General features: G+C 47.9%; 1 protein-coding gene across 4 annotated transcripts in view; it reads right to left on the bottom strand.

Moving 5' to 3' along the window:
- LOC136611531 (uncharacterized protein MCAP_0864-like) overlaps window positions 1–22,441 on the bottom strand; it is an 88,734-nt gene that overhangs the window by 46,525 nt on the left and 19,768 nt on the right. For all 4 annotated transcript variants that reach the window (XM_066591222.1, XM_066591214.1, XM_066591232.1 and 1 more), the window contains 4 exons: window positions 18,051–18,129; window positions 14,150–14,264; window positions 4,233–4,417; window positions 719–873 (listed from right to left, as the gene is read on the bottom strand). In XM_066591222.1, the coding sequence (XP_066447319.1) occupies window positions 719–873; window positions 4,233–4,417; window positions 14,150–14,264; window positions 18,051–18,129 (534 nt within the window). The remainder of the gene's footprint in view (window positions 1–718; window positions 874–4,232; window positions 4,418–14,149; window positions 14,265–18,050; window positions 18,130–22,441) is intronic.

Raw genomic sequence — 22,441 nt, 5'->3', positions numbered from 1 at the left:
TGGTGGTCAAGACAACGGGGCACTATTGTATCAAAAGCTTGTCCAGATTCTGTCTTCCTCCCCCCGTATATACGTATGAAATGCTGGAGAGAGGAGAAAACTGCATGTTGGTTGGGATGATCCCCCCTGCTGCCCCCCTTAGCTCTGCCTACCACTACTTTCTGTACATGGAACTAGTATAAGAGATAAGATGAACCAATAAGCCTTAGCTTCTAATAAGGCTGCCTATCTAGTATTTAAGAATCTGTTGTGATGTCACAAGTCAGTCTGGATTTGAGAACCTTTGTGTCTCCTAGACTCATTCATGTCGACATTGAATAAATCTTCATTTCCTATGTCCCTGGTATCGTGTTGGATTTCGGCTTCTACAACATTTACATTGGCCGTAAGGGTGTTTTTAAGTCCGAAAGGCCATGTGGGACTTATTTTAAGTCCGAAATGCATCAGAGGACGTGCGGTTTTTTCTCTAGTTTGGTAATACCTGGCTTTTAACATGTTGATATTTTATGATTATCCATGTACTGGACTATGGACTTTACATTTTATAGCTGCTGCAGCACATCATTCTTTGTAGACCGACTGAGTCTCATGAATGGTAGCTAGCCATTATTATGGCTTCCAAAAAGCAGTTAGTTAACTTCCCCCTGCTGCACATTATCCTTTTAACCCAATGCACAAAGTAGCTGTTGAGAATGTTAGGGGAAACAGATATGTGCACCTTAAATCAAGTGAGAGCAGATTCTGAGTCTCCGCTGAGTGCTTGATTAGTTTTTCCTCCATCTCATGCCTGGCTGAATTTACTTTCAGCAGCTCCATTCTCTTCTGTGACAGTTGTTCTTCCAGCTCTTTTTGTTGCTCCATTCTTTGCTTCAGCTGTTCAAAATAGAGGAAACCGTCAAACATGACAAAAGTATACATACGGTACTAATGACAACAGACTGGAATACCTGCACTCTGCAAGCTGCTCATTATTGCATTCGCAATAACATGAATGACTGTAGGTATATAGAATATAGTGAATTGATTCAGCTTCTCTTCTGTACATGAGCAGGTTAAAAATCCTTGAGTGCTCCTCTCTTTAGACAAGTTGTAAATACCTTTTCTCACTTGATGTTCAGTATTATATGCTTATGGAAAACCTGGATGACGCATGCAGGACAAGATGGTTGGCTACTAGAGATGAGCGAACGTACTCGGTAAGGCCGATTTCGCAATCGAGCACCGCGATTTTCGAGTACTTCACTACTCGGGTGAAAAGTACTCGGGGGCGCTGTGGGTGAGCGGGGGGTTGCAGAGGGGAGTGGGGGGGGGAAGGGAGAGAGAGAGAGAGCTCCCACCTGTTCTGTGCTGCTACCCCCCGCTCCACCACGCCTCGCCCCGCCCCACAGCGCCCCCGAGTACTTTTCACCCGAGTAGTGAAGTACTCGAAAATCGCGGTGCTCGATTGCGAAATCGGCCTTACTGAGTACGTTCGCTCATCTCTATTGGCTACCAGTGCAAGAGTTGTAAGACCAGACCACGAAGTGTTAATTTTTCAAACCTGTGAAAATTATCCTATTGATGTACTTCAGATATAAAGAATTTGTGTCATCCAACACAGGCATAATTATGGGATTAATTCTATTCATGCCTGCTAAATTAAAAGGACATAAATGGTTACAATATAGCCTCTGTTTTAGGCTGGGTTTACACGGGACGGATTTGCTGCAGAAATTCCGTGCAGAATTTCTGTGCGACAAATCTGCCCGGAGTTCCTAATCCCAGGATTAGCCAGCCATGTGGACGAGATTTTGCAAAAATACGAGATATCTATGTGGACGAGATTGGACACAGGGTGGCCAATCTGTTGCGGCAAAGCTACGCTAAGCTAGCGCTGTGGCGTGGAAATGACAGCTGCAGCATGACAATTCTTTTTTTTTTTTACCGTTACAGCCTCTCTTCTCTCTATGGGGAGAGAAAGCCGCAACGGAATGCCAGCGGCCAAACAGCACCAAAACCCACGGCAGTTTGAAGAAGCACTTATCAAGCGGAAATCCCCGTCCCGTGGGAACCCAGCCTAAGGGTGCATTCAGATGACTGTATATCAGCTGGGTTTTCATGCCCAGCCGATATACGGCATCTCTCTCTGCAGGGGGAGGAGGCTAGAAGAGCCGGGAGCAGTGCTCTGAGCTCCCACCCCCTCTGTGCCTCCTCTCCACCCCCTCTCCGCCCCTCTGCACTATTTGCAATGAGAGGAGGCAGAACGGGGTGGGGCTAAGTTCCGGGAATTAGCTCTGCCCCCGTCCCGCCTCTCCTCATTGAAAATAGTGCAGGGGGTGGAGAGGAGGCAGAGAGGGGGCGGGAGCTCAGAGCACTGCTCCCGACTCTTCCAGCCTCCTCCCCATGCAGAGAGAGACGCTGTATATCAGCTGGGCGTGAAAACCCAACCAATATACGGTCGTCTGAACCCACCCTAAGGGCTCCCACAGACTTGTGTTTATTAACTCTGCGTTAACGCAGCATTTTTTTAACATGAATGTCAATGGGACTTTCTAAACAAAAATCGCAAAGCGCAAACTTGCGATGAGTTTTTAACATTAGAAAGTCCCATTGACATTTGCGTAAAAAAAATGCAAGTGTGTGGGAGCCCTAAGAAGACTGCATAAAAACAGTACAATTAGGGCACCTACTCACGAATGATATTTTTTCTTGCGATGCGAGTGAAAGAGCAAGCCTCGCAGTGCTAAGAAAACTCTGCGATATCGCTTATTGTTCTACAGGGGGCCAGCAACAGCAGCGACAGCCCCATTGAAAACATAGGGAGTACATTGTGGAGTTCTGCCACAGCTGTGACAGCTATGGCAGAGGATTCCTTTATTTCTCTGAATATCTACTGTGTTTCTGAGTCTTATATTAATTTTTGTTCAAAAAGGTTTAACTTTTTTACATGTATAGCTGACTATTTAAATTGACTTTTTAATTAACTGTTAGCAGGGCTTAATTTTGGAGTAGGGCTTATATTTCAAGCATCCTCAAAAAGCCTGAAAAATCATTTTGCATCCTCAAAAATTCTGGAAAATCATGCTATGTCTAATTTTCAGGGAAACAGGGTATGTATGCATTTCTTCTTCTGAGGGGATTAGAACTACAGGTGCTCCCCGACTTGCGAACAGGTTCCGTTCCAGGAACCTGTTCGCAAGTCCATTTTGTTCGCAAGTCGAACAAATGGTTATATGGAGCGGGATCGCGGGTGGATCCCGCTCCATACAACGTCGGGTGCAGGCTGTTCTTACAGCGGGCTCCCGGCGGTAGCAGTTCCGACGAGCCGCGCCGCTTGTCGGTACTGTTAACACTTTAAATACCGCTCTGACAGCGGTATTTAAAGTGTTAACAGTTCTGACGAGTGGCGCGGCTCGTCGGAACTGCTGCCGCCGGGTGCCCGCTGTAAGAAACAGCCTGCACCCGATGTTCAGGGGGCCCGTACAGCGTCCCACGATGAGATCACGGGACGCTGTGTGGTTGCTAGGCAGCCGGGGACCTCCTGAAAGGCCCCAGGGCTGCCTATGCAGAGTGCCCATCAAGCGCACGGCTTGATAGGCACTCTTCATAGTCAGCCCTAGGGCCTTTCAGAAGGCCCCCAGCTGCCTAGCAACCGCGATCTGACCGGACAGGTTTCTATCAGGCTTGATAGAAGCTTGTCTGGTCCCTGCACAGTATGATGTAATGCCATAGCATTACATCATACTGTGCAGAACAGATAGTTCGTATCTTCCGAAATTCGTAACTCGAATGTTCGCAAGTCGGGGACTATCTGTACTATTCCCAAAATACATTGAGAATTAATAAAGCACGTCTATGGATATACGTCTGACATTCCAAATATTATTACTTATATGCCAATCTGGATACTAGGAGTCTCCTTCCCCTTCAGATGTGAGTATATTTGATATTACTTCTCTGGCATTCTGAACTATAATTGTGGCAATGATCTGAGCACCCTTTGTCCTAATCTGTTTTTCTGTTGGCTATCAACTGTCCTGTATTTGTGCATTGAGAACATGGTCTCCAATCAGAGTGGTGATTTCCTAAGAATTGCGTTTGGTGTAATTGGAATTTTGTGCAGTAGCATCGGGCACCATACATATGGTGGGTAACCTAAATCTTACTATCTCCTCTTCCTATCATCAGCATTTGCCCCATACCGACATTTATTTTGCTCCTATGCATATCTGACTACTAGGCACGTCACATACCTGTGTCTGCAGCGCAGTTATTCTCTGGCTGCTGTTGGTCACACTTATCAGCTCACGCTCTAACTCCTGCTTGTTGAGAAGTGTATCCATCTCCTTCTGAGTCATCCGTCTATCAGTGAGCTCCTTCCCTTTCTTCAGTTGAACTATGTTCTCAATCAGTTGCTGCCTTTCTTTGGAATGGGAATCTACAGTAATTATATATGAAAAATAATGACATTTACTAGGATTTTTGACCAAGTTTGAATAAGAAAAAGGCAATGTGGCCTGTTTAATACTGGGGTACTGCTGATAAGTCCACCAGTATATCACTATGCTGTAGCATGTACCACACTGATCACCATAGTATATTACATGCTGTTTGATCAATAACATGTAGCTACTGAGCTACACAAAGTTGTACATGCAGCAGCACTTTTCTGTGCACAAAAAGCGGAAATACTTTTCTGATACCTTGCCGGAATGCCATTCTGTGCAATGCAATTGTGTCTGACAACCGGTGCAATTGGATCGATAAATATGCACCATTGTGTTCCCTAAAGCTGGGTTCACACGGGACAGATTTCCAGTGGAATTATAATGGATTGGCCGCACTGAAAATCTGCAAGAATTCCACTGAGAAAAAGCAGCTACGCGATTTGGAGCGGCTTCGTCGCCTGCATTTCTGCTGCAGCCATCTCCCCCATAGAGAGGAGAAATGCTGCTGCGGAAAAAAAATGAAAATTGACATGCTGTGACTTTAATTTCTGTGCTGCATAGCTGTTTCCACACGGTTTGGCCACAACAGATTGGCTGCAGCATATAGATGAGGTTTTTGAAAAATCTGGTCCACTTTGCTGGCTAATCCCAGGATTATGAGCTGCAGGCGGAATTTCCGTGCCGACAATCCGCATGGAAATTCTGAAGCAAATTGGTTCCGTGTGAACCCAGCCTAACACTTTAGTACGTGGCAGCTGCAGCTGTTCATTGATTTTAGTGGTATCAACTCTGAAGTTAGTGACTGGACACAGCTAGCAGGCACTTCCTGGGGAACTCCCATTGACATTGATGGTTAGAAATCCCTAAAGATCTGTCTCCAGTATGTTACTTCATACTGGATTCTTCAGGGAGACCCCTAATAAAAACCAGAATCAAAGATCAGAATACAAACATTTTGCTTGACACTGGTGCAGAAATTTGCATTACCAATGTCAAACACCGACAGCCATCAGTGTGTTGAAAAATGTATGTAACAGGTGTAGAGATGAGCGAACGTACTCGTCCGAGCTTGATACTCGTTCGAGTATTAGCGTGTTCGAGATGCTCGTTACTAGAGGCGAGCACCACGCGATGTTCGAGTTACTTTCACTTTCATCTCTGAGACGTTAGCGCGCTTTTCTGGCCAATAGAAAGACAGGGAAGGCATTACAACTTCCCCCTGCGACGTTCAAGCCCTATACCACCCCCCTGCAGTGAGTGGCTGGCGAGATCAGGTGTCACCTGTTACATCACCGCTGTCATCCTGTCCAGAGGGAAACAGTCTGCAGTAATTTTACATAGTATAGGGCCAGTAGTGCTGAGGCAGGGACAGTGAAAAAGGTGAAAGACGTATACTGTCTATATAGGCAGGGGGCTTTTCCAAAAAAATTTGGGAAAAAACATTCTATTTGGGCTGCCTGTGACTGTCCTGACTCTACTGCGTCTCTGCTGGGGGTAGTAGTCCTAATTAATACGCAGCCAGCTAAGTGTTACAGCAGGCTTGCGCAAGATTCTTTCCTGGCTCTGCGTTGCCCGTTACATCACCGCTGTCATCCTGTCCAGAGTGAAACAGTCTGCAGTAATTTTACATAGTCCAGGGCCAGTAGTTGTGAGGCAGGGACAGTGAAAAGAGATATACTGTCTATATAGGCAGTGGGCTTTTCCAAAAAAATTTGGGAAAAAACATTCTATTTGGGCTGCCTGTGACCGTCCTGACTGTACTGCGTCTCTGCTGGGGGTAGTAGTCCTAATTAATACGCAGCCAGCTAAGTGTTACAGCAGGCTTGCGCAAAATTCTTTCCTGGCTCTGCTGTGCGTTCCGTAAGCGAAGTCAGCCTCCAACCACAGGCCAATAAGCGGCACATTTAATTACAGCGTTCTGTTTCTGCACTACTAGTAATACAGCATGCTGAGGGGTAGGGGTAGGCCTAGAGGACGTGGACGTGGACGCTGGCGAGGACGCAGAGGCCCAAGTCAGGGTGTGGGCACAGGCCGAGCTCCTGATCCAGGTGTATCGCAGCCGACTGCTGCGGGATTAGGAGAGAGGCACGTTTCTGGCGTCCCCACATTCATCTCACAATTAATGGGTCCACGCGGTAGACCTTTATTAGAAAATGAGCAGTGTGAGCAGGTCCTGTCGTGGATGGCAGAAAGTGCATCCAGCAATCTATCGAACACCCAGAGTTCTGCGCCGTCCACTGCTGCAACTCTGAATCCTCTGGCTGCTGCTCCTTCTTCCTCCCAGCCTCCTCACTCCATTACAATGACACATTCTGAGGAGCAGGCAGACTCCCAGGAACTGTTCTCGGGCCCCTGCCCAGAATGGGCAGCAATGGTTCCGAATCCTCTCCCACTGGAGGAGTTTGTCGTGACCGATGCCCAACCTTTGGAAAGTTCCCGGGGTCCGGGGGATGAGGCTGGGGACTTCCGGAAACAGTCTCAAGAGCTTTCAGTGGGTGAGGAGGACGATGACGATGAGACACAGTTGTCTATCACTCAGGTAGTAGTAATTGGAGTAAGTCCGAGGGAGGAGCGCACAGAGGATTTGGAGGAAGAGCAGCAGGACGATGAGGTGACTGACCCCACCTGGTTTGCTACGCCTACTGAGGACAGGTTTTCAGAGGGGGGAGGCAAGTGCAGCAGCAGGGCAGGTTGGAAGCGGCAGTGCGGTGGCCAGGGGTAGAGGCAGGGCCAGACCGAATAATCCACCAACTGTTTCCCAAAGCGCCCCCTCGCACCATGCCACCCTGCAGAGGCCGAGGTGCTCAAAGGTCTGGCAGTTTTTCACTGAGAGTGCAGACGACCGACGAACAGTGGTGTGCAACCTTTGTCGCGCCAAGATCAGCCGATGAGCCACCACCACCAGCCTCACCACCACCAGCATGCGCAGACATATGATGGCCAAGCACCCCACAAGGTGGGACGAAGGCCGTTCACTGCCTCCGGTTTGCACCGCTGCCTCTCCCCCTGTGCCCCAACCTGCCACTGAGATCCAACCCCCCTCTCAGGACACAGGCACTACCGTCTCCTGGCCTGCACCCACACCCTCACCTCCGCTGTCCTTGGCCCCATCCACCAATGTCTCTCAGCGCACCGTCCAGCCATCGCTAGCGCAAGTGTTGGAGCGCAAGCGCAAGTATGCCGCCACGCACCCGCACGCTGGAGCGTTAAACGTGCACATAGCCAAATTTATCAGCCTGGAGATGCTGCCGTATAGAGTTGTGGAAACGGAGGCTTTCAAAGGTATAATGGCGGCGGCGGCCCTGCGCTACTCAGTTCCCAGTCGCCACTACTTTTCCCGATGTGCCGTCCCAGCCCTGCACGACCACGTCTCCCGCAACATTGTACGCGCCCTCACCAATGCGGTTACTGCCAAGGTCCACTTAACAACAGACACGTGGACAAGCACAGGCGGGCAGGGCCACTATATCTCCCTGACGGCACATTGGGTGAATTTAGTGGAGGCTGGGACAGAGTCAGAGCCTGGGACGGCTCACGTCCTCCAACCCCCAGAATTGCGGGCCCCAGCTCGGTGGTGGTATCTGCGGCGGTGTATGCTTCCTTCACTAAACCACCCTCCTCCTCCTCCTACGCAACCTCTGTCTCGCAATCAAGATGTGTCAGCAGCAGCACGTCGCCAGCAGTCGGTGTCACGCGGCACGGCAGCACAGCGGTGGGCAGCCGTGAGCAGGCCGTGCTGAAACTACTCAGCTTAGGAGAGAAGAGGCACACGGCCCACGAACTGCTCCAAGGTCTGACAGAGCAGACCGACCGCTGGCTAGCGCCGCTGAGCCTCCAACCGGGCATGGTCGTGTGTGACAACGGCCGTAACCTGGTGGCGGCTCTGCAGCTCGGCAGCCTCACACACGTGCCATGCCTGGCCCACGTCTTTAATTTAGTGGTTCAGCGCTTTCTGAAAAGCTACCCACGCTTGTCAGACCTGCTCGGAAAGGTGCGCCGGCTCTGCGCACATTTCCGCAAGTCTTACACGGACGCTGCCACCCTGCGCACCCTGCAACATCGGTTTAATCTGCCAGTGCACCGACTGCTGTGCGACGTGCCCACACGGTGGAACTCTACGCTCCACATGTTGGCCAGGCTCTATGAGCAGCATAGAACTATAGTGGAATGCCAACTCCAACATGGGCGGCGCAGTGGGAGTCAGCCTCCTCAATTCTTTACAGAAGAGTGGGCCTGGTTGGCAGACATCTGCCAGGTCCTTGGAAACTTTGAGGAGTCTACCCAGATGGTGAGCGGCAATGCTGCAATCATTAGCGTCACCATTCCTCTGCTATGCCTCTTGAGAAGTTCCCTGCAAAGCATAAAGGCAGACGCTTTGCGCTCGGAAACGGAGGCGGGGGAAGACAGTATGTCGCTGGATAGTCAGAGCACCCTCATGTCTATATCTCAGCGCGTTGAGGAGGAGGAGGAGGAGCATGAGGAGGATGAGGAGGAGGGGGAAGAGACAGCTTGGCCCACTGCTGAGGGTACCCATGCTGCTTGCCTGTCATCCTTTCAGCGTGTATGGCCTGAGCAGGAAGAGGAGGAGAAGGAGGAGGAGGATCCTGAAAGTGATCTTCCTAGTGAAGACAGCCATGTGTTGCGTACAGGTACCCTGGCACACATGGCTGACTTCATGTTAGGATGCCTTTCTCGTGACCCTCGTGTTACACGCATTCTGGCCACTACGGATTACTGGGTGTACACACTGCTCGACTCACGGTATAAGGAGAACCTTTCCACTCTCATACCCGAAGAGGAAAGGGGTTCGAGAGTGATGCAATACCACAGGAGCCTGGCGGACAAACTGATGGTAAAATTCCCTTCCGACAGCGCTAGTGGCCGAAGGCGCAGTTCCGAGGGCCAGGTAGCAGGGGAGGCGCGGAGATCAGGCAGCATGTACAGCACAGGCAGGGGAACACTCTCTAAGGCCTTTGACAGCCTTCTGCCTCCCCAGCAAGACTGTGTCACCGCTCCCCAGTCAAGGCTGAGTCGGCGGGAGCACTGTAAAAGGATGGTGAGGGAGTACGTAGCCGATCGCACGACCGTCCTCCGTGACGCCTCAGCCCCCTACAACTACTGGGTGTCGATGCGGGACACATGGCCTGAACTCGCGCTGTATGCCCTGGAGGTGCTTGCTTGTCCTGCGGCTAGCGTCTTGTCAGAGAGTGTGTTTAGTGCGGCTGGGGGAATCATCACAGATAAGCGTACCCGCCTGTCAACCGACAGTGCCGACAGGCTTACACTCATCAAGATGAACAAAGCCTGGATTTCCCCAGACTTCACTTCTCCACCAGCGGACAGCAGCGATACCTAAACAATACGTATGCTGCACCCGTGGATGGAAGCATCGTTCTCTATCACCATCAAAAACGGGGACCTTTTAGCTTCATCAATCTGTGTATTATATTCATCCTCCTCCTCCTGAAACCTCACGTACTCACGCCGAATGGGCAATTTTTCTTAGGTCCACAAGGCTCAGTCATATAATTTTTGTAAACAATCTTTATACGTTTCAATGCTCATTAAAGCGTTGAAAATTGCACCTGAATAAATTTTTAGTTTAACTGGGCTGCCTCCAGGCCTAGTTACAAATTAAGCCACATTAACCAAAGCGATTAATGGGTTTCACCTGCCCTCTTGGTTGGGCATGGGCAATTTTTCTGAGGTACATTAGTACTGTTGGTACATCAATTTTTTTGGGCCCTCGCCTACAGTGTAATTCAATTAATTTTTTGCCCACCTGCATTAAAGCTGACATTACATCAGCTGTGCTGGGCACTGCAATGGGATATATTTATGTACCGCCGGTGGCTTCCTGGGACCCACCCATGCTGTCGGTCCACATGGATTTCCCATTAGGGAGATGTACGTGCCTGTGTATACTTATAACAAACTCGAGCCTGACTGGGGCATGCAGTTTGGGCCGAAGCCCACCTGTATTTAATCAGACGTTAGCTCTGCTGTCCAGGGCACTGCAATGGGATATATTTTTGTACCGCCAGTGGGTTCCAGGGAGCCACCCATGCTGTCGGTCCACACGGACCTCACATTAGGGAGTTGTACCTGCATGTGTCTATGTATTAAAAACCCCGGTCTGACTGGGGCATGCAGTGTGGGCCGAAGCCCACCTGTATTTTATCTGACGTTACCTCAGCTGTGCAGGGCAATGCAATGGGATATATTTATGTACCGCCGGTGGCTTCCTGGCACCCACCCATGCTGTCGGTCCACACGGAGTTGTAACTGCATGTGTCCACTTCTAAAGAACCCCAGTCTAACTGGGGCATGCAGTGTGGGCCAAAGCCCACCTGTATTTTATCTGACGTTACCTCAGCTGTGCAGGGCAATGCAATGGGATATATTTATGTACCGCCGGTGGCTTCCTGGCACCCACCCATGCTGTCGGTCCACACGGAGTTGTAACTGCATGTGTCCACTTCTAAAGAACCCCAGTCTGACTGGGGCATGCAGTGTGGGCAGAAGCCCACCTGTATTTTATCTGACGTTACCTCAGCTGTGCAGGGCAATGCAATGGTATATATCTATGTACCGCCGGCGGCTTCCTGGCACCCACCCATGCTGTCGGTCCACACGGAGTTGTAACTGCACGTGTCCACTTCTAAAGAACCCCAGTCTAATTGGGGCATGCAGTGTGCGCCGAAGCCCACCTGCATTAAACATGACATTACCTCAGCTGTGCTGGGCACTGCAATGGGAAATATTTATGTACCGCCGGTGGCTTCCTGGCACCCACCCATGCTGTCGGTCCACACGGAGTTGTAACTGCATGTGTCCACTTCTAAAGAACCCCAGTCTGACTGGGGCATGCAGTGTGGGCCGAAGCCCACCTGCATTAAACATGACATTACCTCAGCTGTGATGGGCACTGCAATGGGATATATTTATGTACCGCCGGTGGCTTCCTGGCACCCACCCATGCTGTCGGTCCACATGGAGTTGTAACTGCATGTGTCCACTTCTAAAGAACCCCAGTCTGACTGGGGTATGCAGTGTGGGCCAAAGCCCACCTGCATTAAACATGACATCACCTCAGCTGTGATGGGCACTGCAATGGGATATATTTATGTACCGCTGGTGGGTTCCAGGGAGCCACCCATGCTGTGTGTCCACAGGGACTTCACATTAGGGATTTGTACCTGCCAGTGTCTATGTATTAAAAACTCCGGTCAGACTGGGGCATGCAGTGTGGGCCGACGATCACCTGCATTTAATCAGATGTTACCTCAGCTGTGATAGGCAATGCAATGGGATATATTTATGTACCGCCGGTGGCTTCCTGGCACCCACCCATGCTGTCGGTCCACACGGAGTTGTAACTGCATGTGTTCGCTTCTAAAGAACCCCAGTCTGACTGGGGCATGCAGTGTGGGCCAAAGCCCACCTGCATTTAACATGACATTACCTCAGCTGTGATGGGCAATGCAATGGGATATATTTATGTACCGCCGGTGTGTTCCACAGGGAGTTGTAACTGCATGTGTCTACTTCTAAAGAACCCCAGTCTGACTGGGGCATGCAGTGTGGGCCGAAGCCCACCTGCATTTAACATGACATCACATCAGCTGTGCTGGGCACTGCAATGGGATATATTTATGTACCGCCGGTGGGTTCCAGGGAGCCACCCATGCTGTTTGTGCACACGGAATTCCCATTGCGGAGTTGTACCTGCCTGTGACTATTTATAAAAAACCGCGGTCTGACTGGGGCATGCAGACACCTTGACAGAATGAATAGTGTGTGGCACATAGGTTCCCGATTGCTATGCCTACGTGTGCAGCTCCTGATGGAGGTGGCACAGGATTGGATTTCTCATTGCTTCTGTACAGCATTGTGGGCTATCGCCCCGCCCCTTTTAAAGAGGGTCGCTGCCTGGCCGTGCCAACCCTCTGTAGTGTGTGCCTGCGGTTCCTCCTCATGGCAGACGCACTTATAAATAGACATGAGTGTGGCGTGGCATGAGGGCAGCTGAAGGCTGCGCAGCGACACTTTGGTGTGCGCTGTGGACACTGCGTCGTGCGTGGGGGGGGGGGTTGGGCAGCATGTAACCCAGGAGAAGTGGCAGCGGAGTGTCATGCAGGCAGTGATTGTGCTTTGTTGGAGGTAGTGTGGTGCTTAGCTAAGGTATGCATTGCTCATGAGGGCTTTTCAGAAGTAAAAGTTGTTGGGAGGGGGGGGCCCACTCTTGCCGCTATTGTAGCTTAATAGTGGGACCTGGGAACTTGAGATGCAGCCCAACATGTAGCCCCTCGCCTGCCCTATCCGTTGCTGTGTCGTTCCCATCACTTTCTTGAATTGCCCAGATTTTCACAAATGGAAACCTTAGCGAGCATCGGCGATATACAAAAATGCTCGGGTCGCCCATTGACTTCAATGGGGTTCGTTATTCGAAACGAACCCTCGAGCATCGCGAAATTTTCGTCCCGAGTAACGAGCACCCGAGCATTTTGGTGCTCGCTCATCTCTAAACAGGTGCAAAAATAAAAAGCATGCTGGACAAAGACTTGAGAAGTCGAAACGTTGCATTTAAGGAAGAATAAAGCTAACTTTATTTCTGCACCTGAGATGCTGTCACATGCATGTTTCATATTAAGTGACTTTGCATAGTGCGCCCCACTGCTAAGGTGACACAGCCTGCCTTTATTGTGTAGCCCTCAGATTTGCCCACCAACAAGGAAGGGGGGCAAGAGCCCACAGGATAAATGAAGTGGTGATTCACAAGCATGACCCTGAAAATCCCAATGTGATATTACCCTGATTATGACAACATCATCGGTAAGGATGTAATGACATGGAACGGATGGATCATTGACCTGACATACTGATTGTGTGGAAGCGCCCTAGACAATCAAAGGTGTGTGTCATATAATGCCAGGAACTGAGAATTCTGTGAACATGCTGGAACACAAATGGCCAGAGGTCTCACACAACAGACCTTGAACTTATTGCATTTGAGCATCCAAATATAAGGACACAAATTAAAAATGACTGTAGGAGAATGGTTGGTGTTCAGGCGGACATACAAGGCCCAGACCCACCACCTCAATGGCAATAGCATTCTCCACCTGAAGCTTCAATAATGGACAAGGTCTAGAACTTAAAGACAAGAGATGTCGTCATAGAGAGTAATTCAAAGGTGTAACAATCCTTTATGGCCAGTGAAAAGAAGGATCATAATGCATGGAAGCTAGTGATAGACCTTCCTAAGCTTTAACAAATACACTTCCATGTCGACACCCTTAGTTGCACAGACTCCCAACATGTGGCAAAAGCCATATATTCTCAGTCATTGATGTTGCCAATCGGTCCTTCTCCATCAAACCCTTGTAGGTACAAGTTTGTCTACACCGTTGAAACAAACAATACATATTTTGTGTCCTCCCTCAAGGGTTCCACAGTAATCCTACATATTTCCACCAGGCATTGGCAGCCAGCATCTGACCACTTTATCTGGGAGCAGATGGAGGCTAGAGGGAACTGGAGTGGTGCGGTCCTAAGTACCCAGGAAATCATAAAGGTGGGTAGAAAGATATGTGTACAGGAGTGATTATCACCCAAATAATCTCTTGAAGCAGTGATTTTATGGACAGTTATCCGGTGTACATACAACCCCCACCAGCTCCCCTCTTAATTCTATAGAACTATTATATAGATAATAAGACCTTCAGCTTCTCTGATTTGTTCTCCTAGAGCTTCTTGATCTCGTTGTAACATAAGAATATGAGCATATTTGCGCTTTACTTCCAGTTTCAGACTGTCACATTCAGAACGAAGATCCTGAGTAACATAAAACAGTTTATGGTCAGTACCCTTATGTGCAATCCTGTTCTATCATAGGGGATTATAATAATTGTGGGGTCTATATTCCAGTAAATTACAATCAAAATTTACATTAAGAAATTAATAACTGAGAATATCTGCTTAACCCCTTAAGGACACATCCCTTTTTTAAATTTTTGTTTTTTCCTTGACACTTTAGGGCTCCATCAACTGATTGTGTGGAAGGGCCCTAAACAATCAAAGGTGTGTGTCATATAACACCAGGATCTGAGAATTCTGTGAACTTGCTGGACAGTTTAACGTCCGATTATTCGTGCATTAAAAAAGATTGCACTACATAGAACCAATGCTTTCCAATGGCAGCGGTCACATGTGTAAGTTTTACATGCGCAAAAACATCTGCAGCAAAAATGATAGGGCACCGTTTTTTAAAACACGCATCAGTATTTTTTGAATGTGATTGGTCCCTGCGCTCAGCCAATCAGAGGCAGCACTCACCCATTATTTGAATTTAATCAATGGCTGAATTCAATGAATGGGTGAGTGCTGCCTCTGATTGGCTGAGTGCAGGGACCAATCACAGGCAGCTCTCAGCTGTCATTTAATATCTGATTGGTCACAGTGCTCAGCCAATCAGAGGCAGCTCTTTCAGCAGGCAGCGATTTAAAATCCCTGCTTGCTGAAAGCACTTCAGAGCAGTGCAGAAGACACGGCTGGACGTTCCCTACCCCGAAAATCACTGCAGGGCTTGCCGGCAGCCCATTGCTTTCAATGGAGCCAGCTGTAGCGCAGGCTCCATTGAATTCAATAAGAAAATATTGTGATTCTCTGCTACAGCTGTGACAGAAGATTTCTTAATCTCTGCAGGGAGTCCCATTGTCACTGGACACTGTGACAATGCTGTCACAGTGCTCAATGACAAGGGGACTCCCCGCAGAAATAATACTAATATTATTTATTTTTTATTAATTATTAATAATAATTCAGTAATGTTAATAAAATGTTACTTTGATTGATTGAACTTTTATGGACGCAGTGATGTAAAAAGCTGACAGAAGGAGGGGGCTTGCTCTCTCACCCATCCGGCCCCCGCAATCACATCCCAATTGGTTTCTATGGAACCCAAAAGTTTTAATATGACGTATGGGTCTGCCTGCTACGGTGGCCTATGACGCTCAGTCTCTGGTTGAGCTTCATAGGCTTTATAATACACTACTATACTGAAGTACAATAATGTATTACAAGAATGTGTAAAAAAACCAAAAACATCAAAACCCCCTTTACTATGTAAAAATAACCACACATATCTGATATTGTGGTGTCTGTAATGACCCAGAGAAAAAAGTTAGTATCTTAGGCTCAATTCACACAGGTGTATATCCGATGGGTTTTCACACCCAGCTGATATACACTTCCCCTCTGATGCATTGGTTTTCAATGCATCAGTGCACATAGATGTATTTCCGTGGTGTAAAAGTGCCCGGCCGGCCAAGATAGCGCATTTCGGGCTGAGCACTTTTACGCTGGCGGCTGCATAGACGTCTATGGGAGCCTATGACAGCTGCCAGAGAAGGGAGGTGGGAGGGAGTTTAGCAGTGTAACTACTAAACTCCCACCCCTTTCTCTCCTCCTCTCTAGCTTTTTGCAATGGGAGGGAGTGGAGCTGAGCTCCGCCCCAGCCTGCCCCCTCCCATTGCTGGCTGCTGACAAGAGGCGGAGAGAAGGTGGAAAATTAGCACACTAGCTCCGCCCCATCTCACCCCTCTCCTTGCAGAGAGTCGGCAAGGGGGAGGGAAGAGGGAGAACAACTTAGCAGAGCTAAACTGTCTCCCCCGTCCAATGGAATTGTGGGCTCGGCGTATATGCGCAGGCCATTGCCGTCTGAACGGGCGCACAAATGTTAGATGGTTTGCATTTACACTGAAAGATTATCGTTCGATTTTCTAAAGGATAATTTGTTCTGTTGAAACGCAGCATTAGTCACAAGCTTTTCACTCAACACTGCTGGGATGAGTGTAAACATTTTACACCTGAGCCTCCCCATTCATCTAAATTGGTGCTAAAACTAAACAATCTTGTTCAATTTGTCTTTCCTTTGTTTGATCACAAGTAAAGTGCCATTTACACGGGACAATTATTGCACAAAATTCCTTTAAATAACAAAAAATGCACAATATTTGTTACGTCTGCAAAGCCATTCTTTACTATTTGTTTACTTTTCGTTTGTTGCTGACTTTCAACCAGCATACAAATAATGGCTGGATCACTCCCTTTTCGCTGGGACTAAACGCTCCTTGCTTAGCACATAGAATGTAAAGTACTGAGCGAGAAGTGAGCGATTCTCACAATGATCTGCCTGTCTAACCATTGTGCATGACTGCAAACAACTAGCGGTGACATCACCCGCAGATCGTTTAACCAACAGTTGTCCCGTGTAAATGCTACAGTGTGGGACGGGTCTGTGTGGCCTATGGTCACTTTTGTCAGAACTGCACCTCTCCCACTACTGAAGGGCACCTGACGATTTGACAAGCACTGATATAGATGGGACTTTGTACAGTTTGATTTTTTTTCATAAATATTACAATATTATTCTTGGGCTTTTCTCCTACTTTGCTGTCATGCAAGTGCGATGGAAATGTTAGCCCCCGTTCTGGTCTTCACCTTTTTTTTTAAATGTTACTCTGCATAAAGTGCCTGTAAAGCTAACTCACACTGATGAGTGCAATATGGTGCTGTGAGTACTGCCCCTCATATCGTGCTCGCCATCCATGTGAAATCACTTCGGGGATGTTGGGATCCTCCGCCATGGCTGTCAGTCACGGCAGGGGATTTTGGAATTTCTCGCGTTGTTTTCGTGCGTTGCTGCTGCCTGCAATGTGTTCTGCGATGTGAGAGAACGTGCTGCGATTTGTTTCCCGCATAGCATCGCATTGCGGTGCCATGCGGGAAAACATCGCTCTTGTGTATGATCCCACAAAGGGGTTTATATTTCTGCATCCCACAATGCACAAACTAACGCGTTTTTATCGCCCATGTGAAGCCGGCCTTATGCTGTACTTCAGCAATCAGTGGATGAAGCCGGTCTTTTGTTTTTAGCATGGAACAGCCAGGTTATTGCAGTTGTGTGTAAAAGTTATTGTATTATGGCACACTACAATAAAAAGACAACTGTGCATCTATAAAAAATAAAATAAATTCCACACAATACTGTGTTCACATGCTGAGCAGATCAATTTCAGTAGGACTGCTTGTGATCAATAGCTCTGTTTTTAGATCTAGCTACATGGGCCAATATTTCTATAGCCAACGAACAAGCAAACGCACGTTCACCAGCTGATCATTCTCAGCAAGCAATAAAAATTTGCGATGACGATCAATAAGGCTCAAGGGTAAACACTTAAGGCAGCAGGTGTACATTTAGTAAAACATGTTTTACTCATGGCCAACTGTATGTGGCGGCTCACGTATATACTGCCACAAAACCTTTATATCTTAGCAAATTATGACAAGACCAAAAACGTACAGAACTGTGCTGACATAGCAGATTAAAGTTACATTCCTTTCACTATTTCATCTTTTTACATTTCAATATACAGCAAAACACAGATTAGATTAAAAAAATACAAATTCCAAGTGGCAGGTAACAAGCTAGTGTGTATATATATATATATATATATATATATAAAAAATATGGCCAATATAGATCTAGCAATTATGATTTTTTATACTTATTATTTGTATGAAAAAAATAAAGTATTCAGGGAATAACAGGTCTCTTACCAAAAGCTTCCTGTATAGATGATCTGCTTCCAGTGTGAGCTGGGGCTGAAGATCTGTAGCCTTTTTAGTTTGCTTACGAGTGGGAATCTGGAATTAAGGATCCATGCCAGTGTTATGTCATAGGCCTATGTGATATTTTATTTTTATTCTGGTGATCTCATCCCTGGAATAATTTTATGAATCTAATCTGTAACAAGTTCTTCATAAAAGACTTTCTCTTCTGCCATTTTGTGACGGATCAGCAACGGAACCTGTGAATGGAGGTTCCTAACGCAGATGTGAACATAGCCTTACTAGTGTGTAACCTCCAGTTTATGTTTATGTAATGTTTAAAGTACCCCTAACCTCCTAATGAGAGAAAAGTACTAATAAAGCGGTTTGTTTTAAAAAAAGAAAATGTGCCGCCTCTACCTCCATCAGTCATTGCGGTGATGACTGTATTTCAACTCCTGAAAATGATGATCATTATTATCTGTTGGGTATAATTGATTAATCCTACAAAATCCCTGAAGTTGTACAAATGTTAGGCCAGTCTCACAAGACCAGATTTCAATTGCGGATTCCAGAATCGTCACACAAGTGGATGACCCACGGTATTCTGCACCCATTGAAAAAATAGAATATTTACATGTCCACACAGATGAGCAGATAAGGATTGTGATTTCCACAAGCGGATTTAAAATCGCAGCATGTTCTATTTTATGCGGAATCCGCACAGACGGCCTCTATTGAAGTCAATGAAAGCTGTTCAGTCTGCTGCAATTCTGCAATTAACTTTGTAGATAGCCACGCATACTCGGGTCCTCGCCTAGCGACAGAATGGAAAAAAAATAGATTTAAGAAAAAAAAAAATGTACACGGCGCATCCACGGTCATCCGCAATACAGAAAGCGAAGGTACGTGTGGTTGCCAGCTGCGGTCAGATCCGGATTCCGATGAAGAATACTTGGTCTGGTTCGTGTGACACCAGCCTAACTAGAAGAATTGATGCTGTTTTGAAGGTAATGGGTGGTCACACCAAATACTGATGTCAATTAGATTTCTCTTTTGTTCATTCACTTTGCATTTTGTTAATCGGCAAAGGGTAAATTTTGGCACTTCTAATTTTGCATGCATATAGTATATATACGTACATATATTTTTTTTACACGCTCCGGGAATGAAGAGCAATTGCATGGTGGAGGGAGCGGAGGGCTCTTGAACCAGGGCTATAGCAGTCACTCATGCCCACGGAGTCTATAGCAGGGTTGCTAACCATCTTGCAATAGAGAGTCTCCGTGAAATATAGCACTTTATGCAGTGCTGCTGAGAACAAATAGATGCATCCATGATATAGTTAGATGGTACTTGAGCAGGTTGTCCAGAAAAAATAAATAAATGATGAGGTTAGCAACCTTGGTCTACCGTACAGAGAGAATACACTGTCAGCTATGGAGGCTGACAAACTCTTGCTCATTCCTTCTCCTTCTAAGGCCCTTCTGCACAGGGGCGAATTTGAATTACAGAATCCGGAGCGGCGACCGACTCCAGATTCCGTAGCAAATCCTGCCCGTAGTATGCTATGCAAAAGTAATTCTTCCTGCACATGAGCGAAAACCAATTACGGTTTCCGCTCACAGATGAAAAATTGTAGCATGCTCTATTTTCCTGCGGTGTCTGCACGGACGGCTTCCATTCAAAGGAAAACCTTCAGTCCCACAGCCCGTACACAATTTACATTTTCCGCGGGAAAATCTGTACTGTGCATGTCTGACAGCAAGCCGTGCGGACTATCTGCAGTACAGAAAAAAGAAAGCACGTACGCAGGGCTTTCACATGGTAAGGAGTACGATATGGGGGTGGGATTCAAGGCACTCGACCATGTGAAATTAGCCTCAGGCCTCCTGCACATGGGCGGATTTGCATTGCGAAATCCGGCACAGGATTCTGCAGCAAATCCAGACCATAGTATGCTATGAGAAAACGCGATTTCCTGCCCATGAGCGGAAATCAACTGCAATTTTCTGCTCGCGGGGAAGAAATTGCAGCAAGCTGTGATTTTGTGCAGGCTACGCACGTCCGGCTTTCCTTGAAGTCAATGGAAGCCGTCCATCCAACGGCCATTATGCAATCATCATTGCAGAATGGTCACAGGAGCCATGTCATCGCCATAGCCTCAGCGCTATGTCCTCTATACTTCACGTGTGCCAGTCGGCGCTCCGGACGGTACATTCGCAACAGAGGAGAAGACGGTGGAGAGGTAAGCTGGAGTCACCCGGTGGAATTCCACAGCGGGAATCCTGCATGCGGGGTGTGACCCGCCCGTGTGTAGGCGGCCTTAGGCTAGGACTAAACTGCGACTCCTGCTGCAAGACATTAAATTCACAATGTCACACTGCTAAAATCACTGCTAATGATAGTGAATGTGTTCATGAGGAAACCCAGCAGCCTTGGTTCTCAGGTGACTGTCATGTCCCAGAAACTTGCATGGTACAACATGACCAAATTCACTATCATTAACTGAAATGCAGCAGTGCAACATCGAGGACTTAGCTGACACAGCTACAACTTGCCATGTAGTCTTAGCCTTAGGCCTGTGTCACATGAACATATCTACAAGTGCAAAATCTGCCCACCCAATATGCAGTAAGGCCTCATTCAGATGAGCGTGGTTTACACACTGCTACAGCAGCATGTAAACCACGCTGCTGACATGCAGGAATTCTGCGGTGAACTCTGCATGCAGTTCGGGCATGTGACGTTACACTCAGCTACTCTAAGGGCTCATGTCCACGGGCAAAATATGATTTAGGATCCGCAGCGGATTACCTGCACGCGGATCCGCACCCCATAGGGATGCATTGACCACCCGCGGGTAGATAAATACCCGCGGATCGTCAATAAAAGGGATTTTAAAAAAAATGGAGCATGAAAAAATCTGGACCATGCTCCATTTTCGTGCGGGTCTCCCGCGGGGTCGGCTCCCGCGGGCTTCTATTGAAGCCTATGGAAGCCGTCCGGATCCGCGGGAGACCTAAAATAGGAATTTCAAGGATTTACTCACCCGCAGCGGGCCGCGAAGCTCTTCTCTTCCTCACGGCCGCATCTCCCTTGCTTCGGCTCGGCGGATGTGCCCGGCGCATGCGCGCGGCACGTCGACGACGTGCCGGCGACGTGCCGCCGGCGTAAGGAATTCATCCGCCGGCCGAAAAAGAAGATCCGGCCGTGAGGAAGAGCAGAGCTTCGCCGCCCGCTACGGATAGGTAAATTCTTATTTATTGTTATTTTCAGGGCTCCTGTCCGCGGGGCAGGAGGGACCCGCTGCAGATTCTACATGTAGAATCCGTAGCGGGCCCGATTTTCCCCGTGGACATGAGGCCTAACAGCTTGTTAAACTCAACTGGGCTGTCACTACAGGTAAGTGTGATATTATCTTGAAACATCCTGGCCTGTACACAGAGCTACGGGTTTACAACACCAGCCAGGACGTCCTTGTGTAGCTGATTCACACTTTACATCCAATTAATGAGCTAAAGGTGCTATTTAGAGATGAGCGAACGTACTCGTCCGAGCTTGATACTCGTTCGAGTATTAGCGTGTTCGGGATGCTCGTTACTCGTAACGAGTACCACGCGATGTTCGGGTTACTTTCACTTTCATCTCTGAGACGTTAGTGCGCTTTTCTGGCCAATTGAAAGACAGGGAAGGCATTACAACTTCCCCCTGCGACGTTCAAGCCCTATACCACCCCCCTGCAGTGAGTGGCTGGGGAGATCAGGTGTCACCCGAGTATAAAAATCGGCCCCTCCTGCGGCTCGCCTCAGATGCGCTGTGACATAGCTGAGGGACAGTGGTATCGTGTTGGAGCTGCTGTAGGGAGAGTGTTAGGAGTTAGTGTAGGCTTCAAGAACCCCAACGGTCCTTCTTAGGGCCACATCTAACCTGTGTGCAGTACTGTGGAGGCTGCTTTTAGCAGTGTTGCACTTTTTTTTTTTTTGGTATATCGGCCGTGCAGAGCATTGCGCCCTGCAGTAATAGTCCAGGGACAGAAGTGTGGAGGCAGGGAGAGCGTTAGGAGTTATTGTAGGCTTCAAGAACCCCAATGGTCCTTCTTAGGGCCACATCTAACCGTGTGCAGTAGTGTGGAGGCTGCTTTTAGCAGTGTTGCACATTTTTTTTTTTTTTGGTATATCGGCCGTGCAGAGCATTGCGCCCTGCAGTAATACTCCAGGGACAGAAGTGTGTAGGCAGGGCCAGAAGACATATATTATAGATTGAATATACGCAGTGGTCCTTTTGAAAAAAATATTGGAAAAAAATCTATTTGGCCTGCCTGTCACTCTGCTCAGTGTTCTGGGTCCGTGTCTGCTGGGGGTATTAGTTCTCCAAATAAATACACAGCCAGCTAAGTG

Source organism: Eleutherodactylus coqui, chromosome 1, assembly GCF_035609145.1.
Source record: "Eleutherodactylus coqui strain aEleCoq1 chromosome 1, aEleCoq1.hap1, whole genome shotgun sequence".
Classification (NCBI taxonomy): domain Eukaryota; kingdom Metazoa; phylum Chordata; class Amphibia; order Anura; family Eleutherodactylidae; genus Eleutherodactylus; species Eleutherodactylus coqui.
The sequence above is the reverse complement of the archived record's forward strand: the minus strand, read 5'-3'. Positions and strand labels throughout refer to the sequence as shown.